The sequence below is a fragment of the Lissotriton helveticus genome, chromosome 1_1, assembly GCF_964261635.1.
Source record: "Lissotriton helveticus chromosome 1_1, aLisHel1.1, whole genome shotgun sequence".
Classification (NCBI taxonomy): Eukaryota; Metazoa; Chordata; class Amphibia; order Caudata; family Salamandridae; genus Lissotriton; species Lissotriton helveticus.
The window spans coordinates 293,218,005-293,236,555 of NC_136057.1; the positions used below are offsets into that span (position 1 = coordinate 293,218,005).

The window sequence follows — 18,551 nt, forward strand, 5'->3', positions numbered from 1 at the left end:
GAAAAGTAATTTTGATTCTTTCAAACAACTGAAGACCCTCCTGAAATATGCTGAAGATGAATTATCAAAGTATTGGGATTTTTTTAATCTAGGATATGCAAGGTATGCAATGTAATTTTCGTGAGTACTAAACACTACCAGAGGAAATAAAAACATGGAAAAATATTTTTAAATGTACTTATTGACAGTTTAACGGGGCTAGCAGCAGCTGAAAAAAATGGCTTGACTGAAATCTCTACAGATAGTGCACAATAACTTAAACTCAAGGAAAATTCTCGGGCACGTTTTAGGCTGCATACATCGACACATTATTCCAGATTATCATACAAAGCCCTGAAGGTTTTACATCCACTCAGATCTTATTCACATAAAAAGTAAATACAGTAAATGCTTGAGATCTGTTGAATCTGACCTTAGGATTCAACTTTCAGAAATAAAGCAAAACATTGAAAAAAACAGTTGCTGAGATAAAACACCAATTTTCCCATTAAGATTACAATTCTGAGTTAGTTGTGAATTAATAAAATATTTTGTAATTTGAGTGTTTGTTTGGTGTTTACTTCTTTTATGTTTTTTTTTGGTTTAGAACCACTACATTAGTGTGCTAAAGTAACATGACTGGTCATATCTTTTCATGTTGTACAAGGTTCACATCTGCACACAGATTAGGCAAGCTAAATATGATTGGAGTGTCACCATATACATGAATACAGAAATTGACCCCTAGATGTTGTAAGATGTTGTGGAGAGTGGAATAAAAAGTAGTAGTGACAGCGCTGCTGCAGCTCCACTTCATCTAGTGTTTTTTTCAGGAGAGAATGCTTTATGGTATTAAAGGCTCTTGACCGGTCCAAAATTACCCGTGACCAAATACACTATTATTGACAAAGATCATCTAAAATCAATAGGATCACCAGTTCTGTACTGTGTCCTGTCCAGAAAAATGCCCAAAAGTTGTTATCGTGTATGTTAAGTATGGGTTTTCTAAAAATGGTTTTCACTGTGAATTTGTTTTCATGTGCTGAGGAAAATACCGTATCTTAGAGAATAGCTGAATAAGTCCAGCATTTACGTTTTGATGAAAAGGTAAAGAAGTTGTATGAGTTTAGCTAGGCATAAGCTATTTGGACAGCTTGTAACAGTGCATCAAGCTCAGTAAAACAGTTTAAAATCATCACAATTTAAATGTTTTAAGTTGCCATTTAAAGGTTATGAGGTGCAGGAATTCTTTCTGTGTGGTTGTTGTCGCGCATTTTTAAAATCTTGCTGAAGAGAAATTAAGCGAGATTATCACATAGTTGTTTGGAGTGTTGCAAGGTAGCTGAGGAAGAGAAGGAGAGTGTAGTTCTGAGGGGCATGGGAGAACCAAATTATGCAGGAGGGTTGAATACATTTTTCGGCAAGAAAAGTAAAACTGTGTGTCGTAATGCAGCACATTCTGTTTCAACATAGTGAAAACTTTATAGACTCTCTCTAAAAAGCAGTTTTTCTTTATCTGATTGTAAACTTATAGGTGGGAGCTATAATGATATATCTTCTTAATTTATTTATATCATAGTCTCTACACCACTTTCTTCATGCTTTGCCCAATTTGAGAGATTTTACTTTTTCTGCAAATGAATGATTTTTTTGTTCCATTTAGCTATATCCCAAGTCTATTGAGATTGTTCTCTTTTGCTCTGCTGAGAAAAAACAAAAGTGATGACAAGAATACCTGAATTAGACACTGTCATTACTTGGGCAGTCCATGTTTTTATTCCCTGTGTTACAACATAAGCATCCAAGGAGCTGTTCTCAGTTGGATCTTCTCTTTCCTCACTGGAAGAACACAAAAAGTCCACCTTTCCCCTTTACCTCTGAGCCCAAGGAAATCATCTGTGGAATACCGCAAGGATTCTCGATCAGCTACACTCTCTTCAACACTTATATGACACCGCTGGCCAGCATCGTCAAAACCCACAGCCTCAACATATCCTACGCAGACAACACACAACTCATCCTCTTCCTCTCTGAAGACACCACCACCACTAAGACCAACTTCTACAACTGCATGACTGCAATTGCCAACTGGATGAAGGACCACTGCCTGAAGCTCAACACATACAAGACAGAGGTCCTGGGCAAATCACGTAATCTCCCCGTGCCTAACAAAAATGAATGTGTCCTCATGTAATGCAACTGGTGCTACGTAAAGCACTCTGATACCCGATTCGGGTCAAGTTCACGCTATATAAAACTCTGTTAAAGAAAAAAAACATAAGCTTTCATTCTCTCTACTCCATTCTTACAAGTCTTCACTTCCTCAGGCTTAGAACAGTACGCCCTCCCCAGCAGAGGGGACTTCAAAGATGGGCACCGAGCACAAAGGTCGGGGAAGGGAGCCCAGTCAAAGATGAGAAAGAACAGAATTGCACATGAGAAACAGATGAGCAGCTGGTAGGTGCCAAGTTCTATACAGGTGACATCATATAGCCCTGTAAATCAGGGGCATAGCTAAGCAGAATAGACTGACGTATCTTACAGTTAGCTATAATAAGCATGTCCATGCGGAAGGTCACCTTAGTGGCACCCAATCAGCAGTGAAAGTATTAAGATCTTTCCTAGGGGAAGTGGTTGTCACTACAGCCAAGGGCAAGGTGCATAGGATTTGGGAGCAGGGGAGTAGGGCTGCCCACCACTAAAAAGATAGTGGAACAGCAGCACAAGAGGGGTCCAGAGCACACTCATTAACAAATGACCAGCTTTAACTACAATCAGAGCATGCAACATAAAGCATAGTCAGAAAATGAACTAGATATTATGACTGCATTACAGCCACACCTTGATCACTAAAGACAAGCAACAAACTCGAACACCATTTGGAATGACCAACGCAGGCCAGGGTATGGGGTCTAGTCACAGAGGAGGAAGACCATAATTGTAAATTGTCTGCACAAAGGGGCACATAGATGGTTCAGCCATGCAAGAGGTTGTCCCATCTAAGCACCAAGGACTAACTTTGAATTTTACAGGGAACCATTATAGGCCGTCCATACGCGAAGGTCGCTATACTTGCATAGGGCAAGTATAGAAAGTGAAAGTAAGCTAGCATATGACCACAAGATTATCTGGGCGAAAATAAATTGCTCAATAATAGAGCCAATATTGGTAAATCACCCGCTTGATCAACCAAAGGTGGCCTAGAGTGCATTCAGAGATATAAACTTGAAGCAAGGACAGTATCATGGCCCAACCATGGGACACAATTGGTCACACACTAACGGCTGTATACATTTTCAACCGGCCAGGGCGTTTGACAGCAAGAGCCTTAGCTACTTAGTAAAGAGCATAATTTTGGGCAGCAGTAGTTTCATGTGACCTAATAGAACAGAAAAAGGAACAAGTCAGATGGCTAGGCCACAATGCCACCCAAGCAGACAAAAATAGACGTAATGCAATACTACACTGTAAGATGGCATCAATTGAATTGCATGAGCGCAAAACGAGTGTAGGCTGCAAGGTCACAGCTCAAGAAGGGGTAACAAGGTGTGCAAAGGAACTCCAACTAACATGGTATAGGTACAGAGTGTCAACTATACCACAAGTGGGCAGACAGTAACACCTACAGAAAGTCCGCAATAGTAGCAGGCTAACAGCTCACACAGATAGTGAGGCGTTCAACTTCCAGGTTGTTCTTTGGGATCTGCTCGACTCAGATGGCAGATTTAAAAAAAAAAAAAAAAAAGACAAGTGTGGCAGTCACAAAGGTTGCTATCACAGCCTGGCAACAAATTACAGCAACATACGAATTCATCTTTTTTTTAAAAATGACGGGTGGTAGAGGAGAATGCAAATTATGATGGCAGGGCCGACATTACCAAAGGGGCAAAGGCCAGCCTCATTATTACCTACCTATTTGACAGTCATTTAGTGGCGACAAAGAACCCTAGAGCTACACATGTGGGGTACTCAGGGTCGCGGTAGGCGCCCCTGAGCCATGGCCGGTCTTACGGGTGATCCTAATGCAAAAAGCGATGAATATACCATCAGGTGGAGATGGGGCTGCTAAATACGAGATCCTAAGGCCATACGGGGCCATGAGTAGAGCGTGACGGCGACCCCTTCATCCCATAAGGGACAGTTGGTATCCTGACAGCTGGGGGTTGGGCTTACCTGCTCCGTGGTGGCACGGGTGCAGAAACCACGAAAAAGCATTGACCCCCAAGCCCAATGCAAAATATACAGCACCGGATGAATAATAAGATGGCAATGTAATGCCCGGTGGCTGGCAGGATGGGTGTCAGCAGTTAGTCCAAAACATCAATGCACTTGTATGATCACCCGAAAGTAAATCCTACCTGTGTAATGCATAACAGGGTATGAATAAACTTGCAACCGTTTTCCCACAAAAAAGTGCGTGGCCCGTTTTGTTTATGATGCAATTGTATTTTGTCACAAAAGTCTGTGCGTAGACATGTCAGATGACAGAAGGGCTAGGGGTGGAAATGCTAGTGGTGAAAGAGGCAAAAAAAACAGCCTGCAATTGGGGCCCAAGAGTGTGAGCACCTCAAAATACCTCAATTGCGGAGTGGAGTGTTTTTGAGTTAAAATCTGTTTTTGTTTGATTTATTTGTTCTTAAGTTTCTTATTTATTGTGGATTATAAGCTTAAATAAGCAACCATGAAATTATCTCAAAAGCTCCACCCACTGCCCTAAATTGTCTTCCCATACAGTTTTGTGAAGGGGGCTTGACCAGGGCACTAAGTGGGCCGGGTCTCACCGGTGCTGACCACCGGCAGTGTTTTAAAGGGTGCCTCGAAACAAGTCTCTATCGGCATCTGTTTTGTGCCCTGGCACAGGCGGGCCGTCTTTTTCCAGACTGCAGTGACAGCAGGCACATCGATGTGTGCTGCTCACTGCTCACTAGTGTGGGCATGCTCACAGTGCTCACGTCTCACTAGTGGAGACGTCATGACGTCATGCCAGGTGAGCGTTGTAGGGAAAGGGAAATCATTTAAAGAGTCATTTTCTCTCTGGATTTCCCTTCTCTTTTTGAAACTCAGGAGCAGCAACATTGTCATGGTGTCACCAGGGCTTTAAGTGGAAGCTTTTTCAATATTATATACAAGCCATAGTTGCTGCTTATTTATCTTATGCAACTAACAACCAGGTGGCGGAGTGAGCTAAAGAATGATGATGGATTTAACCCAGATCAGTTGAATGGGGTGGGTTCTTGCAATGTTCAAAACTCCGTCCATCATCCCATTTGGTTTTGCTTTGTTCGCTCTAAGTTGGCAGGGTATGCCCAGACGTGGGTCCCTTGCTCACTTTGCCACTGGATTCTAGCTAGCCTGGCTGATGACGGATGATTAGCCAGAATCCGGTCCCAGGATGTTTCCGGTCCAGGGAAGACAGGGCTTGGCAGTTCGTGATGGACTGTTCCCATGAGGCACAGAGTCATACTGATTTGCATATGGCCATGTGGTGGAGTGAGCTAAAGAATGATGATGGATTAAACCCAGATCAGTTGAATGGGGGTGAGTGCTTGCAATGCTCAACACTCCGTCCATCATCCCATTTGGTTTTGCTTACATTGGCCACGTCCCTCCGAGACACCCCCAGTTTTTTTCATCCCACTTAAAGCCCCGGGTTTGACTTAAAAAACATTTTGCTTATAGGGGCTCAGAGCAAAAACGTTTGAGGGCTTCTGGTCTAGCTCCTTAGTTTATGTGGCCAAGCTGAAAATCTAACAGCGCATGAGGTTTAATCTAGCAGGCAATAACCTTGCACCGCATAAATAAATGTAAGCTCATAAGGTTTAATCTAGCAGGCAATAACCTTGCACCGCATAAATAAATGTAAACAGTGTGACGTTTACGATACTGCAAGAACTCAACTTGTCCTCCGAATCTCACTCGAAATGTGTTGAACTAAAAACACCTATCTATGTTAACTCTCTGGGTTGTCTGGACGCCCATTGGCGTGTGAAAACCTCTCCATCCTAAAATCGACGGCCATCCTGAGAAAGGATGCAGGCGACCGATCGATCCGCTCGGGCTGGCTCTTGCCTTCCAACGCCAGGCTGTGCAGTATACCCCAATGCAGCGGGTGCTCCACTTCCTACCCTTTCACCCCCTCCGATTGACGCGTTCGCGCTAATGGGGGAGGCGGTTAAATATTCTTCCTTTCAACTGTCTCGAACGACTCGCCACGATTTGGCCAATCAGGAACCTCGTAGCCCCTCCCTGTCCAATGCCAGAGGTGGGAGGGAAGCAGCGCGCGCCCGCCTGAATGACTAGAAGGCCCCGGGCTTCGCGTGCACTCCTCTTCTCGCGCACCTCTCTGACTGAAATATATCTCCAGAAGAACTGCCCCGCCACGTCCAGCAATCATGGCCACCAGCTTGAAACTGATCACCGGGGCTCTCATGCCAGCGCTGGGGCTTGGCACGTGGAAGGTAAGGAGAGGCCGAACATGCATAATGAAACATATATATTAATTAAAAAAAACCTTTGATGTGTTGGATGCGAAATACGACGGGACCAGAATGCGAGCTCAATTTACGCTGGATCTGCCCTGTTTTATATTTTTCATTCATGTTCTGGTATGTTTATATTTGCATTTTGGTACCACGAGTTCAGAACTTTCAACGCACCAGGATACACGTTAGCAAAAAGAGGGAACTATGAGCTTACATAACTCGAGTATTGTGTTTCTCTGCAAGGCAGCTACCATAGTTGAGTAACAGTGTCCTTGCAACATAATTTGTATTCTTTGGGTTGAGGGGAGGTATGGGGTAAGCGTGGTTATGTGACAAAATGCCATCCATGTAAACTTCATTCTAGTCAAACCGAAGGATCTAATGTTCAAGGGCTATGAAATAGGAAACTCTTGTATATGAACCAGTATTTTTTTTTCAATCAAACCGGTGCGCTGCAGTCTCCGGAACGTGGCCAGCGAGCAGCAAAGCATCTCCACCAGTTGCACAAAAGTGAACATTCTGCCAGTGCAAGTGTTCTTTCGCATGAGTGGATGATTTCTGACTGTGCTTAGTGTGTCTGAGGTCTTTATAATGCATTTTTCTCAGTTGAAGTTCATGGTTGCTTATTTCCTCAGCCTGCATGTTGAACGGTCATTCAGCCAAGGAGCTTGTTTGACTTACAGTGAGGTTCAACCCTCCTTATGGGTTTCGGTAGTCTACAGAAGCCGGATCCTGGGGTTCAGTTCAAAACGAAACCATTACAGTTAGCTATGATCCGATTAAAAAACAGCACACATATTCAAAGTACGATATGCAGATAGCAAATGTGCAATAATAGTAATTGATAACAAGCATTTACAATGCAATAGGTCTCGCAGTTGTTAGAGTTTGAGCTATTGGCATTGTAAATGGCAATGTCTTTTATTTATGAGTTGCTTTTTAAAACCTAAATAAAAGGCATTGTCATTTACAATGCCAATAGGTTAAACTCTCGCAAATGCGAGACCTATTGCATTGCAAATGCTTATTTTTGATGTAGTTGTCTGTGAAGTTCCACTTGCAAGTCATGGAGCACGCCCAGGTCAAGCAGAATCTGTGGTGTTTCTAGACCACTGAAACAGCCAATTGTTTTATGGCCATTTCTTGCAGGGGCTTCACAAAAAACAACCACGAGGACTGACAGGGGAGACCCCTCAGCAATCCCGCATATTAATGTTTTAGGAGAAAAGATAGTTGTAAACATACTAGGCTTGACCGTCTGGACAAGATTGGACAAAACCAAAGAAAAACAGCAGTCTTTTCCACGTTTGGGGTGTCTTTAAAGCCCTAGCCTAGCAACATTTCAACTGCACTCTGCATCTGCACTCTGAATCTGCACTCTGAATCTGCACTCCACTCTGAATCTGCACTCTGAACTCTGAATCTGCACCTGCACTCTGAACTCTGAATCTGCACCTGCACTCACAATCTGCACTCACAATCTGCACTCTGCACTCACAATCTGCACTCACAATCTGCACACAATCTGCACTCACAATCTGCACTCTGAAACTGCACTTTGAATCTGCACTCTGAATCTGCACTCTTCCCATGATGCACTCCCTGTGGTGAAGTGTGCTTACCCCTCTTCTAGTGCACTTCCTCAGAGGTAAGAAGCACTATATACATTCAGCTACAATACAATACACGCCTTTCGCGAAATTATTTTCTTCCTTTGGTTGTCTACTCTGGGTGACAATACAAACTCAGCCATAGGCAGGACCGAGCCGAGATAGATATATATATATATGTGTATGTATGTATATATATATATATATATATATATATATATATATATATATATATATATATATATATACTACGTGTAGAAAACAAAAAAAAGCTTGAACTCCGATCCCAATAGTTCCTGCCCACCTCGACCTCCGCCTTTGACCCACATTTACCTTCTGAACATGGTACATTTAGCTGCTGACGGGGTAGAAAACGGGTTCCATCCTATTCCTGACGCTGCCTTCATGATCCCTAAGACCAGGGGTAGCAGGAGTATTGCTAGGGGTACAAAAGAGCATGCAAATGGTAGCAGCTGCTTCTCCTGGCTGCATTAATTGGCGTTAATCAGGCGTGCCAGCTGCAGGCGATTAATGCTGAGACAAGAATCCTTCCAGCCCTGGCCTCTCAGAGTCTGGCAGCTCTTAATACAACATTAGGCTTTTAACTCCGGCCCCTAATGCAATGGCGCCTTGTCAGCCTGCATCGGAAGTTCAAGGGTTGCAAGGAAGTAGAAGCATGCGATTTCCTGGGTTATTACCGTGCCCGAAAGCAAAGACCCATCCCACTTAGTACTCACTTAGGGCTAGCACACTGCGTGACTCAACAAGCCTCCCCAATGAACTGAAATTCTACAAAAGCAAGATGGGGGGGGGGGGGGAGATGAAAGCGTGCAATCTTTCCTTAAAGAAATAATCAGAAAAACATATAAACAGAGATTGAAGACAGTGCGAAGCAGGCTCTGCCACTCAAATGAAGTGTAGGGCATGATTTCAGTCTATTTTTGTGCAACATACAGTACTCACAACTCTTACCTCCTCTGGGAAAAATAAGTTTGCACAAGCACATATAAAACAAGACGTCACGGTTGTTTTGATTTAGTTGCTCGCCGTGAAATGGATCCAAAAAAACACAAGTCGGCCTGGTGCGCAGAACAGCCTTCTAAGAGATGCGGGAGGGCAGGAGTGTGACGCCGTGAGCGTGCACGTTGGCGTTCCCTGCGTCTCGTGCCAGTGGCGGCGCCTGAAGTCTTCACCTCCGTGTGTCTGAGAAGCGCGTTCACAGACCGGTGTCTGCTTGTGCACCGGTCTGTGCCGCTTGGGAGTCAACAGAGCGACAATAAGGCTCGCTGGCGGCAGCGCGCTTCGTGCTGCAACACCAGCGAGCCCTAAAAACCATTACAGTTGAGTAAAATAAGATGAAAACAGATAAAATATTCAAAGTGCGATATGCAGATAGCAAATGTGCAATAATAGTAACTGATAAAAACCTTTACAGTTGAGTAAAATAAGATAAAAACAGATAAAATATTCAAAGTGCGATATGCAGATAACCAATATGCAATAATAGTAATTGATAAAAACCATTACATTTGAGTAAAATAAGATAAAAACAGATAAAATGTCCAAAGTGCGAAATGCCTATAACCAATGTGCAAATACAGTAGGCAATCAGTGCAATGCAAGGCTAAACGTGATGTAGCAATCACCAGGAACCAAGTCATACAGTGGATCCTGTTGAAGCATACTAGATATTGTCTAGTATGCATTTTAGGTGCTTTACACCATGTGGCTATCCACCACTGAATCACCAGTTACTACTTGTCCTTCCTAGTTACTCCTGGGTGCTGCCGCAATGGTTTGAAGAGCTGTTCTTTGAGTATTTTGCCAAATCTGGCGCATCGCTCCAGCCCCCAGGAAGCATTGATCTTGAAGCAGATAGTAAATGCTTCCTGAACCGTGTGTGCCCTAAAAACCTGGAAGACCTGTTAGAGCAGTAGCCCTCTTTTGATGATGTAGGTCGGGACAGCAGCATAGGAGATGTAACATGATTCATATTTGTAGTTGCATAGCCTGCAGTCCCTTTTTTCTCCTAGTCCTGCCTTGATTGACGTCTTTTATTGGGAGCACCAATAATCACATATACAGTATCTGTCTTTGCATTCATAGATTCTAAAAAAAAATAAGGGTGCAGTTTCCCAACGAAGTAGGTGTCATTTAGGGGCTGAATCGGCATCAAGTTGGCTGCCGATAGTAGGTCTTGTTCAAAGGAGTTCCCTTCAGTTGCTGATGGATTGCTTTTTTTCAAACGGAGTATGAAGCAGCTCCATCATGTAGGGCTGTTTCTTCAATCTGTAGTGTTGAAATAGCAATTATTTGGTTGAACCAAGGGTTACCAGGAACTCGAGAAAAACACCGAAAGTGGCCTTTTAATGAATTTGCTGGGGCCTTCCTGGTCCTAACGTAAACTTTTCAGTATGGAGGATTTACAGTCTAGTGATTGATTCACTAGTCGCAGTTCTAACCTTAATCATGAGCAGCTTGCATATCTCCGTTGCTGGAAAGTCTTTTTATGCGATCTACAGTGAATTTGCTCTAGAAGTTGAATCCAGTTCACCTGGGTAAGCATTGTGGCCGTACTGCAAGGCCGGAAGTAGTGTCGCCTTTGTTAGTCTTAGAATAGGGGCTGCCAAAGCACTGCTTAAGATTCAATTCCATATGTAATGGCAGCAGCTTTCTTCTCAAGTTTTCTTACTTGAGCTGCTGCTGTACCGTTTTCGCTAAACCACACATCCATGTAATTATAGTACCTCGTTGTACTCATTGTCTTGCTGCCCAAGCGCCAAGTCACATTCTTTTTGCTCCAGTGTCTTACAAAAGCAAGCATCCGCAATGCAATAGGTCTTGCATTATATGATTTTAGAGCTATTGATGTTGTAAATGCTAATTTGCTGGAGAGTGTCAATGGCTGAGCGTTGTTTTCATTTAGCTGGAGAGCAGTGTGGTGCGCAGCTTGACGGGGCAGAAGACTGCGCCGAGCTCTTGCCTTATGGTGGCACGAAATGTGGCCAGAGCACGAAATGCTGAAAGATTAGGCGAACGTAAAGAGGAGCAGTGTGGTTACCGTAGCACGCTTACACTTATTATTTAAAAATGACATGAGCATGAAGAGGGAGGCGCAGTCGTTAAGTGCCAACGGCTGAGCTTTGTTTTCACTTTGTGGTGATCCGTGTGGTGCACCTGGTGAGGGGGGCGGAAGAGTGCTCCGATCTCTCGCAGTGTCGTGGCACTGAGGACTGGCAGGAGCACTGCATGCTAAAAGACTAGGAGGCCGTAAACCATGCAAATCTGGTCAGAGTCTCTGCATCATAAGCAAGAAGTATGTTTTTAAACACTAAAATGCCACTGCAATAGCAAGCTGATTATTGGCAGGCAAGCAGTGCGGTGCAGAACAAAAGAAGGGCACTGCCCTACTCCAAGATAAACCGCGTGCCGAGCTGGTGATGCTTGGTGTCAATGTGAAACACGTAAACAGAACCGTTAACAAGCAAAGAGGCAGGCCAATTAAAAAAAAGTGTTCTCTCTATGTATAAATAACCTGAACAGTAAGAACGCATGTAAGAGGGGCAGTCCTCATGGGAGGATACAAAATTCCAAAAGGAGGGGTACTAAGTGTATTCAGCAATAAAAAGCCAGCATTTCTAAAGGACAGCATCTGGAACCAATGAAAAAGATGGGGCATTTTTTAAAGGCAATATAACGAATACTGCATGTCTCAAAAAGACAGTGCAAGTCTGCCTAGGGAAGACGATGACAGGTGGATGGCCCGGAAGCCTGATTTAAAAACATGGAAGGCTATCCTCCTCTGATAGCAAGGTCTTTAGCCGCTCCAACAGGACACAAGCAGAGGCTTTTGCTTCTATGTCCAAAAGAGGAAACTGACGATAATTTGAGGCCAGTGTCTAATCCCCCTTTTTTATGTAAAGGGCAAAGAGTGGACCCTCTCCAGGCATCGGGCATAGTATTGGGTTGAAAGGCTAAGTTGAGAAGCAGAGCCCACAACCTGGCGCAACTATTAGCAGCAAATTTGAATAGGCTTGCTGGTAATCCTTTCGGGCCAGGGGCCCTGTCACTTTTCAAGTGGGTGATGTAACCTTCCTAAAGCTTGTCAGCTCACCTATGCTGCTTTGATTCTTTTACGAATAGGTGTCCTGTACCTGCCCCTGTTCGATGCAGTTTGGGGTGAGATTTCTAACACACCAGGTGCTAGCACATCGAAGGGATTTAGCTTTTGGACCTTTACCATAACCTGTCTAGTGGTCGGGGAAACTGCTTGCCAGTCGATGTATAGCTGTGTTACATGCCTAACCCACGCTGCTTCAGGAACTCCATTTATCCTGGTTATGTTACAAATTTTTTTTATTTGTGGACGTGGTGCCAGATTTGTGGTTGGTTTGGATCTTTGAGCAACTGTTTCCTTTCCTTCTGCTGTTCTCAGGCTATTTGTTGGTGGTTTGTTCTCATATGTTTTGCTGCTGCTGTCATGGCAGAAAGTATTAGTCGGTGGGCCCGATGGGCTTTGCAAAGAGCTTTTCTTGTTGAAATGATGGCTTTATCGTAGTTGAATGCCATTCTCTTCCTGACCGATCAAATGAGAATTTTACTATGGCTTCTTGCTCATCAAAGCTTCTAAGGTCTCCCTAGCACTTCTCCCACATCACTAGGGCTGATACTGGCTGATGCAGCTTTAAATGAGGGCACAAATGCACCTGACCAGGTGGTGACTGTAGCTGTATATTCTGGCCTCCACTTTATTCTTTTTACGAAATTCATGGTCTCCCCTATTGAAGTGCCACCTGATTACTCTTGTATGATAATTAGATTCAGTAAGCGCTGTAATGGGTTGTGGTTGGGTTGTGATTGCTTTCTTTTCTAACTGATTTCAAAGTTTGCAAGCTGGGCTGTTAAACCTTCGGGAAAAAAGATGTAATCGAAGGTTGCTAGGCCTTTGCAAGTCAGAGGGAATAACTGTCCCTTCTCTTTTGCCTCAGTCTCCTTTTGCGCCAATGTTCAATCATTTATGGGTTGACAGGATGGCTTAATGTAACATCCTACACTAGACTGGGTGGTGCGTTACCTCTGATATTAAAGTGTCCTGCAATTATGATTTAATGACTGGGATAAACCAAGAGAAGCAATTCAAGGCTGTCAAGCAAGTTGTTTACTGTCCATTCCAGGGGTGCCACTAGACCTGGACTTCGGGGTCGAGCCTAACATATCAACCAATGGAGGTGGGGCTGCGTCCAATTCAATCAAATAGTGACTTACTCTGCCCTTTCCTTGAGTGGCAGTACCAGAAGCAGTGCTGTGATGCTAAACATGAATTTCCAGCTCATATGTGGAGGTAGGTCAGTGCAATGGTGCTGGTGCCCAAGAGGTTCTACATAGTTGTGGTTCTGAGTGGACTACTGAGGCATCAATTAAACCAGCTATAGACTGATGTACATCAAAACCCCAGATCTGTTGAACTTGTGGACCAGTGGGTGCGGCAAAGTACTTGAGCACCGTTGACCTGACCAGCGGTTATTGGCATATAACTTTAACATTAAGTGCCAGGGCGAAGATTGCATTCTTTCCACCACAGGGACTATTACAGTTCAGGTGGATGGCCTTCGGGTTGAAGAATACTTCTACCACTTTCCAGTGCCTGGGCAACCCTGTTCTTGTAGGTTTGGAAGAGTTCTGTGTGACCTACCTAAATGACATTGCTGTGTTCAGGAATTTGTGGAAGGACTACAGGAGGCACTGAGTAGGTGCTGGACAGGGTAGAGTTCAAAACTGACCATTAAGGCAACCAAGTACCAGGTGGGGCAGTCTAACTTGGGCATCAGGTGGGGAATGGGAAACTGCACCCCCTGGATGTAAAAGTACAGTCTGTGCTGGGGTGGGAAATGCTACCTACTCAGACAGAAGTGAGAGTCTTTTAAAGACTCTAATTAGTACAGAGACTTGAAGCCTGAAAGTTCTACGAATGTGTAAGTGAAAGAAGAAGTTAGTAAGGAACATGAAAAAGATTAATCAAACTGAGCTAAGCAGTGGCCAAAAGTTTGACAATATGTGTGTAATAGGGGAAGGTAGGAAAGACAAAAAATGCCCAAAGAATGGCGCAGGTGCAGCAGCGTCAAGAGCTCTAATTTGATTAGTTTCTTGAAGTCAAATTAACATAGTGGTCAGCATCTTTCTATGTGTTTCTGCAATATGTGTGCCCCAAAGATTGGCATAATTTTTGTCGGAGTCAGGATTTAAGATGAGTCTTAATCACATCCTTAATTTTGTTGAGTTATTGGGTCATGCAGATGTTTTGGGATAATTCATACCGCGCAAGTTGCCACAATGGACAGAACAGTATCACAGTAGCCTCCGTCTTCTTACGGCTTGCTTCTTGACTTCAGATGAGGCGTTTGAATAATCCAGTAACATTAGCCTCATTTCTGCTTGTGCATCTGCTTTCATACGGCTTCACCTGTACATAGGGCTAGTGCAAGTCCTGCTACTCAATCCTTTTAGTCCTGAAAGTACTCCGACCTTTACCGTGTACCACGTAGATGCACATTTCTGCATCTCCTTACTTTCATTCATTGTGATCACCATGTTCATCTGTGGTGGTCAAGGTGACTCAGGTTGGATTTTGGTGACTCGCATGTTTGCATGTCTACGTGTTTTGCATAGTGGTAACTCGTCACCCCTGGCCCATATTTATAACCTCTTCAAATTAAACAGTAATAGCTCTTTTGTGGTCAGTTTGAATGTCAGAAAGGGGAAAAAAACTATTGCTTTTATTATTTGTAGTAATGATGTTATTTAAACATTTGCTGGCTGATGTTGATTTTGTTCACTGTGGCAGGTTTGCGTTATATAAAGTACATAAATGTGGTTCCTGGCTCGCTTCTCTGGTGCACTGCTATAGATATATTGTGTGTCAACTGTACATCGACTTCATCTGTTTGCCCACTCTATCACATGACCTCAACAGGCATTTCCTCACTACTGCAAATGTTTGCAGTCTGTATATGTAACAAAGGTGAATGAAAAATACCTTCACTCTGAACGATGCTTCTTGCTTTTTTTTCATTTACATTTGTAATTCTAATCCAAATGTGAAAAAACCTAGAGTTGGTGCTAATGTGCACCCACAACCATAGAAAAGCTTGCGGTTAAAATGCAAAGCGTACTTGGAGTGCATCTGCTTTTAGATCCCTGCCGTTGTTTTTGGCCCAGCTTGTGGGGTGGAAACTGCAGTGGTTAAAATTACAGATGACCTCGGATACAATGATATGTGAGGCATGGTGATCATGTTATGGCGAGTGTAGCCTCTCCCTTATTCTGCACCCTGAAGCGCATGCTCTCTTCTAGGGATTAATTCGACTGCATACGCGGGGATTAAATAATTGCCTTTGTGTGGTTCCTATTCTGGCTTTCAGGGCTTCCAAGGCACCCACAAACTTTCTCTGCCACCTTTCCTGTGCAACATTTTCTTAAGTAGCTTCTATAGCACATTTTCAGCATTGCTTCTTGTGAGTTTTATAATTACAAATGTGAGATAAAGGCTTTGGTTATATGTATATAGCTAGATGAAAAATAGTGTCCCAAACACAATATCTCTGAAAGAATCATATGCTACTTGTGCTTGAACACTGTGTTCAAGCAAACATGATGCCTTTGCTGGGATATTGTAGTTCACTTCATTTGAGTCTGCTGAGAAACCCCCTAGTCCGACAAATGATTATAATTTTTGTAAAGATTTTTTTTAGTCAACAATGTGGCATCAATTACAAATTGTGAATTAAGAATAGAAAAAAAAGAAGAAAACCCACATGTTTAACACAATATTTCATTTTTGCTAGGGAAGAAAGAAAAAGCATAGCTTATTAACTTAAAGCTAACAAGTATTACCTGTTAATGGAAGGGATCACCCAGACATGCCTGGTATTAATATCTCCTATGCTAATCGTCAACCTACCGTATCTAATGCCAAATGCCCCCATATTGCCTTTAGTTTCAGCAAGAAACAAACTCCCCTTGCAAAAGCTGTTTCCAGTTCATACATTTCCCTTTAATACATTTCCCTGACCATAATCCACCAATCGCTTATAGAGGGAGGTTTCGGAGAGACCCATACCCGAGCAATTGCAAGCTGGGCAGCAACTAATGTCGCACAAGTACCTGATTCACCTTCTTATGACCCATCATAATTTCTGTAGCTGTAGGAGGTGAGTCTATCCCCAATTTCTGGTGAAACACTTGGCCGATATTTTGCCAAGAGGTACCCAATTCCAAACCAGTTAGAAACATATGCAGTATGCTGGCCGCATTTCGTCCGATTCTTCTCCCGACAAATTCTTCTAAGGTTTGTTGATTGCAGGTAATTTACTTTACTTCTGGGGTGCTGGTGTTCATTATATGCTTTTCAACTTTTACTTTGAATTTCCTACAGCGTGGTGCCCATTTAGTCAGTGTTTGGTAAAGGCATTTACCAAATGGTTTCGTTTCTTGCTACTAGATGTAATCGAACATGTACCAGATCTCTTGGTGGTGGTAGTCTGCGGAAGGTGGCACTATCCCAGAAAAGCCTGGATGAAGGGATTCTCTCAGCGCCCCAATTCCAGCTCTCTGCAGCAGAACATAAATCCCACATTGTAAGGTATGCAGATACATTTGCCACACCATCGGGAACAGGACATAGACACTTCCTCACTATGTCACATACAATTCGGAAACAGTTATACTGCTGTTACCAGACCCTTTGGTGGACTTACTCTGGGGTAGCACCAGAAGAATCTCAGCAACCCCTGCTGTTGTGACCCCCTTAATGCTTCCTCTCGAGGAGTACAGTGGCGCAGCTGTTATCCCAAACAAGCATTTTCAATGCAATAGGTCTCGCATTAGGAAAGTTTGAGCTATTGGTATTGTAAATGACAAATTTGTTATTTATGTGTTGGTTTTGAAAATAGCGAAATTAATAGCTTTGTCATTTACAATGCCAATAGTTTTAACTTTCGCAAATATAACACCTATAGCATTTGTAATGCAATATGTATTGTATTAACGTGACTTAGATGTATTGATATTATAAATAACAATGGCTTTAATTCATTTTTAATAATTAATACTTAAATAAAAGTTATTGTAATTTATAATGGCAATAGCTTAAACTTTGGTAAATAACTTTTGTGAAGATTATTTTCAGTGTATTTTATTGTGACTAAAATCCAAGAACAGAAGTGAAATATTAACATCTTTTCGTGACATTTGTAATAAAGCTTGTAACATTGAGGGACATATTTGAACCAGTTGTTGTTGAATGGTTGCACAGATTGATGCTGTGGTAGCGCTGAGTGATGTTGTGGTTGCGACGAGTGATGCTGTGGCTTCCAGTGATGCTGTGGTAGCGCATAGTAGTGATGTGGTGCCCCTCAGTGATGCTGTGTTGGTGCTGAGTGATGCTGTGGGGATGTGATAAGAGTGAATGCAATAGATAGAGTGTTGGCGATAAGAGTGAGTGCGACGGATAGACTGAGTGTGTTAATAATTTTCTGATGTGGGCAGCGTGCTCCTCAGAAGCATTCCCCAAGTAAAGGGAGGCTTTGTGTGAGCCGCATTCCAGGCAATTTACAGTGACGGTATGACGAGAGAGGCAGAGAATGTGATGAGAATTGCCGACCCGCAGGCCTCCATTTTTGCTGATGCGCATGAATCTCAGTAATTAGTCTGCACACAAAGTGATAAATGTATCCCCCTTCGCCGTAGCCGTTGAACTACTGGCTATATGTGTTGCATGCATCCGTTAATGTGGCAGTCTATTTTGGCCAGCAGGCGGACTCACAACACAATGAAAATGAACTAACATTACCCAATGTAACGGTACTCAATTCATCCACCTTAGAAGCTGGAAGTGTGAGTTGGTCCTGCCAGGATGTGAACTGAAGACCTTTATTACATAACTGAAGATGCCAGCAGCGACCGTTTAAAACACAGAAAAATCTTGCTCTATGTGTCAAAGAATTGGCACTAAATAGCACGTGTGTGAGTTGGTCCTGCCAGGATGTGAACTGATGACCTTTATTACATGCCTGAAGATGTCAGCAGCGAGCGTTTAAAACACAGAAAAATCTTGCTGTGAATGTGTGTGTGTGTGCGTTTGTGTGTGTGTGTGCGTTTGTGTGTGTGTGTGCATATGTGTGAAAGAATTAGCACTAAATAGCACGTGTGTGAGTTGGTCCTGCCAGGATGTGAACTGATGACCTTTATTACATACCTGAAGATGTCAGCAGCGAGCATTTAAAACACAGAAAAATCTTGCTGTGTGTGTGAAAGAATTGGCACTAAATAGCACGTGTGTGAGTTGGTCCTGCCAGGATGTGAACTGATGACCTTTATTACATAACTGAAGATGTCAGCAGCGAGCGTTTAAAACACAGAAAAATCTTGCTGTGAATGTGTGTGAGTGTGTGTGTTTTCCTGGTCGTGGTGTGCGAGGCTTCCT

The 18,551-nt window shown here is 43.1% G+C and overlaps 1 protein-coding gene across 2 annotated transcripts in view; it reads left to right on the forward strand.

Annotated features, from left to right (window-relative positions):
- LOC144797898 (aldo-keto reductase family 1 member B1-like) overlaps window positions 1–18,551 on the forward strand; it is a 225,294-nt gene that overhangs the window by 135,699 nt on the left and 71,044 nt on the right. Inside the window, exon 1 of one of the 2 annotated variants that reach the window (XM_078668736.1) lies at window positions 6,275–6,437. The exons of the other annotated variant lie outside the window; for it this stretch is intronic. Coding sequence (XP_078524862.1) covers window positions 6,372–6,437 — 66 coding nt within the window. The 5' untranslated portion in view covers window positions 6,275–6,371. Of the gene's footprint in view, window positions 1–6,274; window positions 6,438–18,551 lie in introns of those variants that run through there. 2 annotated transcript variants of the gene reach the window in all.